Source organism: Drosophila hydei, unplaced genomic scaffold, assembly GCF_003285905.1.
Source record: "Drosophila hydei strain 15085-1641.00,03,60 unplaced genomic scaffold, DhydRS2 tig00000349-arrow-arrow-pilon, whole genome shotgun sequence".
In the NCBI taxonomy this organism is placed as follows: domain Eukaryota; kingdom Metazoa; phylum Arthropoda; class Insecta; order Diptera; family Drosophilidae; genus Drosophila; species Drosophila hydei.
This window is the reverse complement of record NW_022045714.1, coordinates 92,097-108,955: the sequence shown is the minus strand read 5'-3', so window position 1 is coordinate 108,955 and position 16,859 is coordinate 92,097. Positions and strand designations below refer to the sequence as shown.

The following is a 16,859-nucleotide window of genomic DNA, read 5'->3' as shown; positions in this document are numbered from 1 at the left end:
TATTGCTCACATTCAACGAATAGTTATTTATACATATATATATATATATATATATATATATATATATATATATATATATATATATATATATATATATTTATATATAGCTCTATGTATAGCAATTATTTATATCATACATAAGCTTTGATTATACAAAATTTTTACATTTTTTAACGTTTGTCGAAAGTTTCCGGTTTCCATATTTGTGAACTGTTAAAAACCGAAGAAGAAGAAGAAATACATTCCCCTGCCCACATACAATTGGAAAAAAATCCATTTTAAGATGATTTTTTTTACAGTGTTCTGTAATTATTAACGAATAAAATACACAGGTATTGAAACGACGTTGTTTTTAAATTCTGACAGTTTTCTTTTCTTCTGAGATCTACAATATATATGTATATATACGATAAAATACAAACCAAAACTTGACCCTAATTAAGTCCAGGTTCTGTATATACAAAGCAAAGATCGAGACAAAACTAAAGAAGTAGCTGAAATATCTAATTTAGTCTTACTTTCATCTATAGAATTTAGTAGTTTTATATTCAATTATAGGTCGTTCTGGATTTGCGTATACTAGAGCAAACGCCCATAGATGGCGCGCTTGTTTAAAAAGATACTGTTGTACCGGTTATAACCGGTTCAGCTGAAATGGACTTACAATCCTTGCTCTTGGCTATATCATAAGTTTTGCTGCTTGCTTCAGGCATTCTGAACCGGTTCAACCCGCTTTAACCGGTTAACTAAACGCGTAATGTCAAAAATAAACACAAAAAAATTTTTTAAAAATATTTTTTCTGTAATATTTTTATTTATTTGTAATGGTTGTTTGTTTGTTTGTTTCTTGTTGCTTTATTTTAGTTTGTTTATTAAGTGAAATAAATGTGTGTGTGTGTGTTTGTGTGTGCGCGCGCTGATATATGAGCTATAAATATTCCAATACAAATATATATACACAAATACAAGCGCACAAAGGCAAGTGGGAAAAGGTTGCGGTATATATATGAGTGTGAGTGTGTGTGTCTGATAAGCAGTGCAAGTGCGTTTGTGTGTGTTGTGCATAAAATACATAAATAAATCTTGCTCCAACACACACGCGCACCGGCACAAATGCAAAAGACGCCACACATTGAAAAAAAAATGTACTAAAAACTAAACAGGCAGAGCTTGAGCTGCCCTTAGCTAGCAATGAGTGTGAGAGAGACAGTGTGTATGTGTATCAGCTGATTATATTATATGTATGTATGTGTGCATGTTAGCAGGCCAAGCTCGAGTTGTCCTTGGCTAGCCATGCATGTGAGCGAAAGACCAAGAGAGAGAGAGAGGGAGAGAAACAATGTGAAACATAACTGTTAAGTTACAGTGCCTTAAAAAAGTGTGTAGAAGTATGTATGCATGTATGTTAGCTTAGTTGCGCTTCCTCAAGGCCAGGCGACTGCTGAGCGGACGCTTAGGCTTTGGCTCCTCCTCCTTTTGCTGCTGCTCCGATTCTTCGGCAGCGGCATCCACCTCCGGCTCCGCCTTGACAGGCTTCGTCAACTTGCGACGATTTACTGGAAAGGTCAATTGATGAATGCAAAATTTGCATGCTGGCGAGAATTTGCGGCTTATCATCACTTACATGCCGAATTGCCCTTGTAGCCCTTGGCGGGTCCAGCAGCCGGTGCAGCAGGTGCTTGTGCCTGGCCGCTTGCAGCCTCCTCATGATCGGCGGGCTCCTCGTCGGTTTTCTTGGCGGCTGGTTTGCTGGCTGGCGTCTTCTCGTTGCGATGTTTCTTGGCGTTCTGCTGGCGACGCTTCAGCGAATTCAGGAAATCATCGTTGGAACGGAATGGCCGGATCACAGGGCCAACTTTTTTGGGCGCCTCCGTTGTGGTGGTCGTAGAGCTAACGCCGCCTTCCTCCTGCTCATCGCCATACTGGCTACCATGATCGCCAGCGGCGGCGCCACCCTCCTCATTGTACTCATCCTCCTCGGCGCCATCGTCGTTGACAGGCGCCGCTGTTGTCGTTGTCGTTGGCTTGGCCGCCTTGCCCACTGGACGACGCAGCGCAGCGATTCTCTTCGCCGGCGAAGCGTTGCCAGCTGACGCACCCTCCTCCTGGGCGGCAACCAGACCGTAGCACAGTGCGCAGATGATGAAAAGCAGGCAACTATTTTAAGGAGAAACCAAAGGAAAATCAATTTCAATTTTCAGGTTATGTTGAGCATTTGGGAATATATTGAACACTTGAGGTTATGTGTTAAGTAAGTAAAAAAAAAGTCATGCAAATCTTGCAATTCTCAATTTATTATTATTATTAGCCGTTTATGTAAGTCTTCAAATTGGCTTAAACTAGCTTAAGGAGATAAATATTCACTGAGAATTGAGGTTATGTTTGATATTTGAGGTTATGTGTTGTGTCAAAGGCAAGAAATAATCTAAAATTTATATGCCACTTTACATAGGAACAATTGTGTCGTGTCGTAGCAAGATTGATATGATTATTAATACAATTCGTGTATTTAAGAGGGAAACATTGTGAGGTTATGTTTGCTACTTGAGGTTAGAAAACACTATGAATGTGTATATATATTTATATTGAATGTGCAAATTCAGTAAGCCGGCTGGGCTTTGCAGAGTTTGCAGTACACGACTAGCAGATACCCTATCTCTACTATTTGGAGAGAGTCATCCAAAATGGGAAATATACATGAATAGATATGAGAAGGAGCAGGAGCAGGGGCAGTAAAACAGGCGCTAGGCCGAACAGCCTTGGCTTATTCAACTGATTCATATATACATATATATATACGCTGCCACGCCTCTCTTTGCTTATTGCATGCATAGTCAAGAAACCAATATACCCTGAAATGGCAACAGAGTATGCAAAAAAAAAGTAAAATTAAATAAAAGCTGACAGCTCGCAGTTCGCAATCCGAAATATGTTGCCCAACGAGCACGAGGCACAATTTCAATTGAAATTCCCCCATATTCAATTAGCTGCCATCTCATATATATATATATATATATATATATATATATATATATATATATATATATATATATATATATATATATATATATATATATATATGTATATAATATATATATATATAATAGTTTATATATTTATATATATGCATGATATCTTTTCAGTCTGGTTGAACGGGTTGTGCTGAGAACCTGAACCGGACTTGGTTAATAAAAAAAAAAGACATACGAAAAACACGTATCATACATAACTATATCTATCTACTATATGTATATGCATATGTATATATCGGTTAGACCATAAAGATATGTATGCCTCGGCTGCTGCTGTGGCTGCTGCTGCTTCTTCCTCTTTTAGCGCATGCGCTGTGCTAACAATTATTAATGCTTAAAGGTCAGCTAAACGGGTTTTGGCTTTTATTTTTCACATTTTGTTTTTGTTTGGTTGTTGTTGTGTTTTTTTTTTTTGTATTCACTTTCGATTTTAAATTTATAATTTAACGAAAAACAAAAGACTTAGGCAGCGAACTCGTTTTGAAATACTTCTGGCCTGGACTCGCGCTTGCTGCTGCTGCTTAGGCATAGGCTAAGGTTAGCTCTGCCTGGCGTGGCTGGCTGCACACCCACACCCACAGCCACAGCACCACCCCCGCCCCTCCTTTGGGCAACAGGTGCTTATGCAAAAGGCATCAAAAGCAACTGCAACGGCAACAGCAACGGCAATAGCAATAGCAACAGCAAGGAAAACCTGTTGTTCGTTGCTTGCAGCCAGAATAAATTTAAATGCGCGCCTGCTGTTGGCTAATAACGGTAAAATGTGCAAGCCACAAAGCAGTTGCATTCAAATGCAACTGCACGAGGGAGAGGCCCCAGCCACGCCCCACACAGCCTACAAGCGCCCAGCTAGCCAAGACAACAGCTGCAATTGCCGTTAGCTGTTGCTGTGGCTGTTGCCGTCAGGTTGCATCTTTTCGCATTGATTAGGGTCAACAGTGAGGCATGTCCAAGCGACTCTTTGCATTTCAATTGGACTTATGCAACCACAGCCTCATGGAAAGGTGAAAGGCGTGTGGCTGTTGTTGTGGGTGCGTGTTGCTGGCGTGTCTGGAATCAGTAACTGTGGCTGTTGCTGTTGCTGTTGCTGCTGCTGCTGCTGCTGCTGCTGCTGCTGCTGCTGCTGCTTCTGCTTACTTCTTAATCGAAATTCAAGTCAAGCCTTGTCCAAGTCTATATGACATTTGGCTTTGGGCTCAACCGGTTTGCTTTTTGGCATTTTCTAGAGCTCGAGCGGGGGGCAAAAACTATTTGAGACAATGCTACACACATACATACACACACACACACACACACACACCTCGTTATATAAGAGCAACATTAGTTGCAAATTTATGATAAGCAAAAGCTGTCGAGAATCAATAAGTGGAAGGCGGAACCACTTGTTCAATGATGCTGCATCATCATCATTATCATCATCAGCAGCAGCATCATTATGGAAGTCATTATATTAAGCGCAGTCACCGACAGGCACATACCCTCTAACAGCAACTGACTGCACCTTCTGCCGTATTAACTTTTACTCACGCTCAACTCCAGCTGCTTGCGAACGGAACTGGTTCCATTTCGTAATTTAAATGATTTGAATTTTTATATGTGTTTTAAGTGCGAAAAACAAATGGAAAAAAACAAATGCAAATTTAATTTAGAAATATTTTTAACAAAAAAAAAGCCAAAAAAAAAAACATTAAAAAATATTTCGTTTTAGTAACTAAAAAACTAAGATAATTTGCTGAATTCATTAAATTAAATAATTTATGCATTTTTTTTTTTTAATTTTTAGAGCTTTTGTTTTTTAGTTCTTTTAGCTAAAAGTTGAACCATTAGTTGAAATTCAATTTATATATTTTCTTTGAAGAACAAAAAAAATATTTATTTAACTTGCAAAATATTTAGTTCCTTTAAATTGTTGATAAAAAAAAATTCTTATGCTTTAATGAAAATATTTTTAGTTAATTATTTTGTAAAACACAAAATATAAATTTATATTTTTAGTAAATCTTTTTTTGAATAAATTATTTTTAAATAAACTAAATATTTTTAAAAGAGCTAAAATATTTAAAAAAAGCGAATTTTTTTTTTCCAAATTCTTATAAATATTTTAAAATTTTGTAAACACTTTTCACATTTTGAAGTTTTTTTTTTTGCAAAATGAAGAAATTAAAATAGAAAATATAAGAGATACTTTACACTGCATAGCTAGCTCATGTGATAAATATAGTATGTATATATATATGTATGTGTGTGTTTTGCAGGGTATTTAAAGCAACAGTAAAGAAAGCAATTGGTTCACACAAAGTGTTTGCGCTTCAAGTCAGCGCCTCGAAGAGCTCGATCAATAAAACTGCAAAAAAGCTCTTAAGAGTTTTGATTTGCTTAAACATGTATATATATATCATATATATATTATATATATATATATTTAATATATATATATATATATCACATGATTATGATTCGCATATGCGGAATTAGTTCATGGCGATGACGCCATAGACTTTAAAAAGCCAACAAAAAAAAAACCAGCTAAAAAGCGAATTTTATTGGCAATAGCCATGCCCTCAGCCACACAAAACGGGTCACTATGCTAATTGCCCCACTATATCTGGAGTTTGCGCTAGCCATAGTCATAGCTAAATATATATCTAAATATGTATGCATATGGGTATATGTATAGGGGGCTTTGGCATGGCGTTTCTAATAGTTCCAAACACAATTACGAACACTTCAGAGACTAAAAAAAAAAACGTGCAATTGTTGTTAAGTGGGTTCAATAACGGTGCATTGTGTACGTGTTGTTGGCGCTGCTGCAGCCAGCCCAATCAGCTAGTCAAGTCAGCCAGCCAAGCCAAGCCAAGCCAAGTTCGTTGCCTGAGTCTTTTGATTTGTGTTACAGTTTATGTAGCTGTTGTTGTTGCTGCTGCTGCTGGCTTACATTGAATTTGGCTTATGAAATGCACACACAGACACATATCCACATCATGTTGCCAATTCGCACAGTCCTTGAAAATAAGTTTAAAATACCAAAAGACGAAAATTGTCTTTTTGTCTACAAAACTTTTTTTTTTAATTTTATTTTTGGCTCGCAACATCCACTAAAATGTGTGTGTGTGTGTGTGTATTCTGGTTTGGCTTTTTGGCATGCACATGATCTGATCTCTCTTATTTAAATAATATTGCATAATGCGAGCGATTTGTGTGCGCCAAAAATGAAATGAAACGCATGTAAAACGACAGCAGCAGCAGCAATAACACTAAAACAACAACAGCAGCTACAACACCCCAAAAAGCAAGCGAAACTAAATTTAAATCCTGATCTTGCCGTCAAATTGGCGCTTGTTGCTGCTGTCTGCTGTTGCTGCTGTTGTTGTTGTTGCTGGCGTGATTAATTCGCGCCATGCGCTATGCGATTAACATACATATTATATATACATATATATATATATATATATATGTATATAAATATATATAATATATGTGTATATGTCCGTCAGCTTGCATTAAAAGTGCAACCGTTAATTTATGAGACAACAACAACAGCAACAGTTGCAACTGCAATTGCCTGGTAATTAATCCAATACACTTGCAAAGCCCAACTGTTGCTGCTGCTGGTGGCGTGCAGACGACAATGGGCACAGCAGCAATAGCAGACGGCAGCATCAGCTGGCGACCTTGAAACATTTCTTTCAATCAATGCAGCTGACAGCTGGACAGACAGCAACAGACAGCAGCAGACAGCAAGACAGACTTTATCTCACAGCAAGTTGCTGCTGCAATTGCAAATTGCAACGGCAATCGCAGCTGGGAAATGCCATTTGCCATTTCTTTGTGCCGGCAAATGTCACAAGGCAACTGCTGCAACAGCAACACAAACAACAACAACAACAACAACAACAACAACAACAAATGATCATCAACTTCGGCATTTTGCTTGAAACGTAGCGTGTTAAAGTTCAGTTCAGGCATTCGGTTCACACACATTTGTTGCACCTACTTTCAAGCAACAAGTCGTGCCCAAATTATAGGAAGACAATAATGCCAGCGACACGACTAGCAAATACCCTGCAAACAGCTGATTAAGGCATGAGCTAGGCCACGCAATTTTTAAACTACAAATTTTGCATAGAGAGGTAGCTCGATGAAGTCAAACAGCGAAATACTATTAAGACTAAGATGTATAAGAGTAGCTGTAGATGGTAAAGCTCTAGCCATGCTAAGGGGTAGCTATATTAAATTTGTTGCAATTTTGATATATTTATGCTGCAGCTGCACTCCAGATGCTGCACACCAAGTTTCAGAGTGCTAGCTCTGGCAGTGCCCGAGTTACATGGGTCTGCTGACGGAGACTCTATAGGGGAACTCCTCAGCTGCGCTGCAGGTATGCAAGTATTTCAGCACAGGCTTAAGAATAGCTGGCAACACTGGCGTTACCAGTTGGACAGGAACAGCCGAGACTGTTTCGACACAAATCGAAAAGGCTAAAAATAAATTTTTAAATATTTCAAACACGTCAGCAAAAAAAAAGTTAAAAAAAAGCAAATAAAATTGTAAAAAAAATATATATAATACATATGTATATGTATGTATATCACTCACATGTTGAAGTACTTCATTTTGTATGTATGTGTGTGTGTGTGTGCGTGTGAATATTTATAAAACTTGGAAAAAAAAAGTTTGATTCGAATTTGAAAACGCGCGAAACGAACAAAAAATTCACGACGATTTTTCTTATTATTTTTTGGCTGCAGACACTGGGGAGGACTGGGTGTGCGTGTGTGTGTGTGTGTGAGTGAGTATGTGTGTGTAGCTGTGAAGACTCTTGGTGTGTATATGTGTGTGTGGGGCACAACTGAGAGTGCTGAGCGCTGGAGTTAAGCTTAAGCCACCGATCACGATCGACTTCTAGAGGCTGACTGAACGTTACTTATGCCGTGTGCATGGAGTTAACCTACCCGGCCATCCAATATTTTCTGGCTGCCAGCAGTGGCAGTCGATGTTGCTGTTGCTGCTCTTGTTGTTGTTGTTGTTTTCTTCTCTTTTCTGTTATCTGTTGTTGTTGCTGCTGCTGTTGTTGGATTTCTGCCACAGCGACGCTAGCCGACGCCAGCGACAGCGACGAACAACAGGTTGCCGCCCGCCCGCCCTAAGCCAACTAGCCAACTGTAAATGGCGGCGGCGGCGGCGCAGCCGGGGGGCGAGGCAGGGCAAGGCGTGGCGGTGGCCGGAGAGCAGTGGAGCGCGGTCTGGGGCAGGCCATGTTCGTAATTATATGCAAAGAGTGCATGGCGCACTTCTGGTTTGCCAGCCAATTTGTCATTGCTGCCGCCGTCGCTGCTGCCTCTGACTCTACCTCTGCTGCTGCCGCTGCCGCTGCCGCTGCCGCTGCCGATACCTCAGCCCGTGCTGACAGCGCTGCCGGCGCTAGTTGTTGGCTTTTGACAGGTTTTCTTGGGTCTTTCGGCTGTGGACGACGCGTCGCAGTCATTTTGATTTTGTTGTTGTTGTTGCCTTTTGGTATATACCCTGTAAACATATAATTGCGCAAAGTGGGTAGATCGAGCATGTGAACTGTTATGCGAGACTAGCCGAACTTATAGCAGAAATATGTGGAGACCTATAAATAGGAGAGATACCCTAGTCTTAAGTAACTGCAGTACTGTTGAGGTGAAGATTTTTAGACTGCAAATGCACCAGTGGAGAGTTATTAGACTTGAGTGCAGACCAATAAGTGGAGACTTTTATTTAGAACGTGCAAACATATAAAAGACTAAGTGGAGACTTCTCTTTAGACTTGCTGACAAACGAACAATTGGAGACTTTGCTGACACTTGAGTACAACTTAACAAATGGAGACTTTTCTGGGCAACAAATCATCAGTGGGAGTGTTTTTTCTTTAACAAATGTTCTCTGAGGACTTGATTGATAATTTAAAATTTAAGACTTACTTGAGTGGAGAGATTTTTTAGTTTTAATACCATATCTACAAGTGGAGACTTGTTTCATGCTTGAAATGGAGACCATGAGTGGAGACTTTAATACTTGCAAGACAATTAATAAGTGGAGACTATTTTTAAGTTTGACTCCAAGTCTACAAATGGAGACTAGCTAAAACAGAAATTTGCTTAAAAAACGTTTTATTTTCGGAATTATGAAATAGAAAACAGGGTATCTGGCAGTGTGTACATTTTGGCCTGTCGCATTCCTTGCGAGCATCAACTTCATTTTTCTTTTCATTTCATTTATTCCTTTTTTCTTTAAATTTTTTCTTCATTTTTTATGAATTTTTATTAATTAATTTATTGATTTTTGGGGCAATTGTTGTTGTATTTGTTGTTGTTAAACACGTCGGCTGGTAAATCCCGAGTACCAAATCAAGATGCGGCATGTAAAACTAAAAAAGAGGCAATATCCAGATTTACATATACATATCTAATATATATGTATATATATGTCATATATTGATATATATATATATTTATATAATTTGGTATATTCGTATGCCATAATTTCGCGGCCTTGAACTAATTTGCATTGAAATTAAAATGAACCAAAAAAATACAGATTTTGGGCGCGGGCGAAACTTTAAGCATAATTACGATAATGACAATGTTAATAATGATGATAACAGTAATAACAATGCTAATAAGCATCTTAATGATAGGACAAATGCTTATAATCACAAGCCAATCATATACCACTCTTAGCCAGATGTTCTGTGGCCAAAAATTAACGAAAAAACAAATTAATTAAATAAAAATAATAATAAAAAACCAAAAAATCAATTAGCAACTGGCCAACTTACCTTGAACTATAAAGTGTCAATGCGGATGAGGGGGAATGGGGCGGGGCTCGCTGGGACAACCATGCAGACAGCTGAGGGAGCGCCTTTCCATGAAGTTATTAACGCGACTAGCAGCTACCCTGTTCGACATCTTGGCTTAAACTATATAAAAATATTATTTTATATACTAATTTTTTGGCTTAATTTTGCGCATCTAAATTTGAAGATATTTTACAATATTTTAACGTCAAGCATCTCTGAGAAAATCCCATATTTTCCATTCCATCTTTTCTGTTCGAAATGTTTTTCGTTTAAAATATTTTAAATCTGAAAATTTCAAAATCACAAAAATTGATTTCAAATTTCAAAATTTCCTTCACTTTAAACATAATTAAAAATTCAAAATTTATTTACTCTATACTATCGAAATCGAATTACATCTCATTATGTTTTCTGAAGCTTTTATCGAGCTGTCGATGGTGTGCCTATGTTGCCACACAGCTGAGCTGACCCCATGATAACAGGGCCAATGATTACGGGGTATACCAGACAGATAAAACCCTTTCTTGAGCAGCCTATAAAAATTTGTAAGAAAGAAAAAAAAACAAAGAAAATCATAAACAATGAACAGAAACTTGTTCAGCGAGCGATGACACTGAAATCGAATCGAATCGAATTAGAAATCAAAAATTTGAATCTTAATTTCGAATCGCATCGCATCGAATCGCATGCAAATGCAATCCGAGCCAATCAATGGGAGAAGCCATTTGTCTAATCTAATATTCATATCATCGCTCTCTTTCCCTCTAACTGTCTCTCTCTCTTTATTTTTTTTTTTTTTTTTTTTTTTTTTTTTTTTTTTTCGTTTTTATTTCTTTATTTTGTTGCAGCTTATTGTCTTAGACTCTATAGCGCATTTAGCTCTAAACCTTAACTAATGGGAGGGCAGATATGCCAATTATTCTGCACTTGTAGCTACTATCTTAATTAGTTCTAATATTGTCTAGAGGATGCAATCTCTTCAGTCTTCGCCTATTGTTGTTTATAGCCAGGTTGCTTGCGAGATGGTTAGGATGCGCTGCAAGTCTGTCCGCGTATCTTGAACTGTGTCGCCCAATGAGTTCAGCAACTGTGGGAATTGCTAAATCCCTATGTAAGACTGAGTTTCTTACAAACCAGCTGGCTCCAGTCCATCTGCGTAGTGCTTTATTCTGCAGGGTCTGAATTTTGTTCCTTGTAGTCTTCGCCGAGGAGCCCCATAGAGAGATACCATATACGAAGGTTGGGACAACTATTGCCTTGTAGATGGCGGCCTTGCTGCTGTAAGACAACTTGCTTGAAGCTCTCAGCATCCAGTCGAGGGTTTTTAGCTTGCTTTTGCATTTTGAGGTTACTTGACTTATGTGCGCTTTAAAAGTCAGCCTTCTGTCAAGAGTGATACCAAGGTACTTTACTTTTGAGGCTTTGGGAATAGTGGGCCCCAATGCAACGCTTGGGCAATCTCCTCTTCTAGTGGCGAAGGTAGTATGTACAGACTTTTGTGCATTAATGGTGATACACCACCGTTTTGCCCAGCGTCCGAAAGAGTCCAGATATTTTTGTAGTGAGTCTGAAGCTTCTTGCGCAGATACGTGACGTGATAAGATGGCGGTGTCATCTGCATAGGTCGCTATGAGTACTGCATCTGTACTTCCTATATTTGGCTCGGGAGTTGGCATATCTCCTGTGAATAAAGTATAAAGTGTTGGGCCTAGAACACTACCCTGTGGTACTCCAGCCATAATTGGTCTAGTCAAGGATACTGTTTGCCCCCTTGACACTTGGAAGGTTCTTCCAATAAGGTATGAGGATAGCAACGCGAAAAATGGGGCTGGAAGGGTGGTCCTCACTTTCTGCAGCAGTCCCAGGTGCCAAACTCGATCAAACGCCTGTTTGATGTCTAAAAAGACGGCAGAGCAGTACATCTTTTCTTCAAAGGCTCCAAGGATATGGTGCACAACTCTGTGAACCTGTTCCGGTGTTCCATGCTGTCTCCTGAAGCCAAACTGATGGTTTGGAATGGCCTCCTGGCGTCCCAGATGTGTCAGTACTCGTTCCAGAAATATTCTTTCGAATATTTTGGAGAGTACTGGCAACAGGCTAATTGGTCTGTACGACTCAATTTCTCCCACGGGTTTGCCAGGCTTAGGAATCATCACAATCACGGCGCGCTTCCAGCAGGCTGGAAAGTGCCGGATGCGGAGCATGGCGTTGTACACCATAGTTATGTAGTCTATGGTGGAGTCAGGCAGTGCTCTAAGGACTCTGCCGTTTATTAGATCATATCCAGGGGATTTTTTTGCCTTCACTCTTCTGATGTGTTCAAGAACCTCTTCTTTTGTACATCCAGTTATCTGGTCTTCAGCTGGGAGGGGCGAGAGAACGATGTCTTCTGTTGCTTCGATTTCTGAGGCCTCTGCGGTAATCACCGGCGTGAATTGGTCTTGAAGGTGGTTTGCAAAAGCCTCAGCTTGAGCTTCGTCTCCAATGTGCCAGGAACCAGAAATGCTCCGAATGGGATGACGTCGTATTGGCTGCCGTTTGAGCTTTCTTGTAAATTTCCATAATTGAAACTCTGCGTCAGTGGGCGATTCAGCTCGTACCAGCGCATCGCTGATACACCTCTTTTGAAGCAGGGCGAGAGCAGCTTTAAGATGCCTCGTGGCTTCGTTGTACATGGATTTGGCATCAGGCGTGCGTAATCTTAACCAGCGTCTCCTGGCCCATCTTTTGTGTATTAGTAGGTGTTGGGCCTCCAAGGTGAGGGGGATGTTGTACGGAGACTGTTGTCTTGTTTGGCAAGATGGTGGGGGCGGCTTGGTGCGCAGCTTTGACTATTTCTTCCTGCAGTTTGTTTGCTGCGTAGTCCACGTCTTCAGGAGTGTTAAGTTCCATTTCTATGTGCAAAGAGTAATGGAGCTCGCGCCTAAAGACTCCTAAATCTGATCCTGCTGGCAGTAGTTGTTTCCTAATGGGCAAGGGCTGTGGCTGCGCGTGGATTGTGACTATTAGTGGCAGGTGGTCAGAGGATAGGTCCAAGGATTCTTCAATGGTCAATTGCCGGTCACAGATGCCTTTGTAGACAGCGAAGTCGATTGCCGAGGGCCTGTGTCCATTAATTGGGTAACGGGTGGGGGCTCCAGTCGCCAATATGCTGAATTGTAAGTTTTGAATCGCCTCAAATATGACTTCTCCGCGACGATTCGCACTATTGCTTCCCCAAAATGGGTGCCATCCATTCCAGTCGCCGCCGATGAGGGTCTTATTCAACCTTTGGCCTAGAACCTGTTCCATGTGATGATCACACAGACCAGTGTTTGGCGGAAGATAAATTGACGCAACTTCGATCGCTCCAATAGACGTAGGCAGGGTGATGGCTGAGACCTGCATTGTTGCGTTGCAAATTGGCAGTAAAGGTGTATGCGGTATTGTTGCTCGTATGAGGATTGAGGATCCACCAAAGCAGTTTGCTCCTTCACCATGAGCCTGATAGTGTTCGTATCCGAAAATTTGTGTAGTGGGGCACTCATGAGTTTCTGTTATTAACATTATATCTATGTTTTCTTGTGAGAGAAACGCAGCCAGTTCCTGAGTCTTGTTTCTCAGGCCATTGGCGTTCCAGATACCCACACGTAAAGCCATTATTTGTAGGCAAGCTTGGTTATGATGGCCATTAAACTGTTTAGCATGGTTGCTTGTTGGGATTGTACTTCTCGCATCGCTTTGAGCTCGGCATTAATTGCGTCAAACTGACGTTGTTGTTGCTGAAGCATTTCAGTGAACAAAGTGTCACTTGTGGTATTCTTATTTGACGGTCCACCTCTAGCGGCCTGTGCGTAAGAAACACCACTAATAGGCGTTGCAAAGCTCGTGGCTTGGGTAATGCTCCGGGGCCTTGTAATTTCGGAAGCAGTACTCGGACCCGTAGACGGTGTTTGTGTGGGACTCCTTTTTTGTGCTGGGGATTGCAATTTGCGCAACCGCTTGTATACTTGGCAGCCCTTATAGTTGGCTGGGTGCTGTAACTCACAGTGCACACAAGTTGGTGCCTGGTCCTTTTCGCGGGTGCAGTCTTTGGATGCGTGTTTCCCGGCGCAACGCACACATCTGGGAGCTTTGTGGCAGTAGCGTTGTGTGTGTCCAAATTCTTGACAGCGATGGCATTGTGTCAGGTCGTTGTATCTTCTTGGCAGTTCCACTGTGCAGCGTTGCCTGCAGACAACTCGAATGTCCAAAATTTCTTTGTTGTTGGGGGCCTGAGCCACGTCAACAAAAAATATATTTAGCGGTGTTTTGTCCATACGGCTCAGTGGGTTGTGCACATTTGTAATTGTGTGGCCTTTGGTTTCCAATTCCTTTTTAATTAGTGTTGTATCAGTGCTGGAGTGAAGCCCTTTGAACACGACTCTATATGGTTTGTCCTCCTTAAGCTGGTAGCAGTGGAACTCCAATTCCAGCTTAGTAAAGTGGTCTATAACTCTGCGATAGTCCTCACTGCATTGGGTTAATACACCTATGTTATTCTTCTTTGGCTTAATTACGTATGATTTAGCATCAATTACTTTATCTATTATCTGTTGAAGTAGGGCCACAGACTTGATGTTTGGACACCATATGGGGGGCGGACGAGGTTTCGGAGTAGTTTGCTGGTCGGTCAATACTGGGGCTTCTGGAGCTACAGGTGATTCGCTGTAGTCTTCATCTTCTTCTACGAGCAGTGAAAATCGATTTTCTGATATTAATGCTGCATTGCTGGTGCTTGGTTCGTCGAAGATGAGCCTTTTCTTGATGGTTTTTGGTGAATTTGGCTGTTTACGTTTCGTGTTTTTGTTGTTAGTGATGCCTTGCACGGAGGCGATATCTATTTTTGAGTTTATTGGCATGATGGAGGCTTGCCTATTTGCCATCACAACGTTAAGCTGGGCTTGCATTTCTGCATTTACCTTTACAGCTGTAGCGAGGTTATTGACATTAGATGTCATCGCGGATTGTGCTTTTGAGTGCAGGCGCACTCGCGCCAAGCGACGAAATTTCGTAAATTGCAATTAAAGCAATTGAGTTACGCGGAAGCAAGCGATAAGAAAACGCTGCGTGTGCGGTTTTTGTTGCTGTTGCGTTGAAGAATGCACCGCAAAGTTCTATTTTTAGAACTCTGCAGCAGTAGAGCTTAAGCGAAGGCTGTTCGAATTCACGTCTTTACAGGTCGAACGACTGATCGCGATTGTCTCTCTTTATAGATTACAACGTATTAATAATTTTTTTGATGAACGACGAGTCAGCAGGGCAGCGCCAAGCCCAAGCGCAGCCCCGATGCGAACGTTACGATCAGGTATGCAGCATGAGGAACGAGGAATGAGGAACATGGAACAAAGAATGTGCTATGAGAAAAGAATATGACAAGAGGAACGAGGAATTTGGCATGAGAAACAAGACGGTAAGGAGGAATGTGGAGCAATGAACAAGGAATGTGGAACAAAGAAAAACGATGAATGTGAAACGAAATATATGGGGAACGACGAACATGGAACAAGCAAATAAAATCGAGGAGCGTAAAGCTTGGAATGAATCCTGTAAAAATATGAACAGGGAAATTTGGAATATGGAACAAGATGATACTATACATATTGAATGGGATGAGTATTGGTATATAAATATGGACTTACCTTATGTACAATATAGTATATAGAATATATATAAAATGGAAGGAAAAACACATTTAAATTTCTTGAGATATTCATTCAACATTTATTCGTAGTAATTGCTTTCATTTGCACTAAATCAGACTTGATAAGAACTAAAGCTAGAGTTAAGTATACAATTTGTTTGGGTGTATGAAATCGATATATATATATATATATATATATATATATATTCGATATATGTATGTTTCTTAGAATAATTTCATTTGCTTTTATTGAAATGCCATTCGATGGCATTGACAATGCGAAAACGTTTCCGAAAGCTGCTGAAAAGCCGTTGGGACAGTCTCAAGTTGTTGCTCAGATCCAGAACCGAGTTGCTACTAGATCGAAATGAAACAAAACTCCATGAAGACAAAATAATACAAACAAATACCTTATATAGACTAAAGTTTCGCTGTATGATTGAGCAGTGACATATATAATATATATATCTAACATATATATATGTAGTATAGCGATATATTCTTTGTATAAAGTAAAGTTACATACATATCTCGTATGTCGAATATCTTAAAAAGCAGTGTATGGTAAGGAAATTTCAGGGCCTTTCTACAGACTGAGAACAGAATGCAACGGACTGATAGGCATAAATAGATGGATGGATCGATAGCCAGATAGTTGGATCGATAAACAGAGAGATAATAGATTTTATAGATCGACAGACGTGTGGCACATAGACGAAGTCACGAAGAGATGAATGGATGAATGAACAGACACAGATATAGACGGAGTGAGGAACCAAGGATTTGCAAAGAGGCATAGAAATAGTTACAGACGAGTCGACGGACACAACCAATAAACTCTTTAGACTTGGTGAGTAATAATGAAATTACACATAATGATTTTCCTAACTGTATAGGAATCTATAAATGCATAACTAAAACGGGTTACAGCTAAATAAAAAGTAAGAAAAAATAAAATAAAAATTGTTTTTTTTTTTAATTTTTTTACACATTACTTTATTTACTCGTAGAGTTGCGCTTGGGCAAATCCATTCGACTTTCAGAGACATTTAATTACATACGTTTTCTTTATTTATACTAGCAATAGCATTAAACATAAACGTAATACGACTAATAATAATAATAATGATAAAAATAAAATTATGATAATAAAAATAGAAATAAAAAATAAAGCAAAGCAGCGCTTTCGATCAAAGTTCTTTGTTTTTAGTTTTTTTTTTTTAGTTTCCACTAAAGACTTCACGAAGTCAAAATTGTGTGTAGAATGTTTCTTGTATTTGCAGCGATAACACTTATCGATCAATCGATGCGATTACTTTTTGCATTTTTGCATTTTGATTTC

At 39.7% G+C, this 16,859-nt stretch overlaps 1 protein-coding gene across 1 annotated transcript; it reads right to left on the bottom strand.

Annotated features, from left to right (window-relative positions):
* Window positions 1-851: 851 nt before the first annotated feature.
* On the bottom strand, window positions 852-7,887 carry LOC111593460 (myristoylated alanine-rich C-kinase substrate). The gene is made up of 3 exons (XM_023306220.2): window positions 7,629-7,887; window positions 1,625-2,157; window positions 852-1,556 (listed from the first exon to the last, which is right to left on the bottom strand). The coding sequence occupies exons 1-3, from the start codon at window positions 7,643-7,645 to the stop codon at window positions 1,411-1,413; spliced, it is 696 nt and encodes a 231-aa protein (XP_023161988.2). The 5' UTR covers window positions 7,646-7,887; the 3' UTR covers window positions 852-1,410.
* Window positions 7,888-16,859: the final 8,972 nt, after the last annotated feature.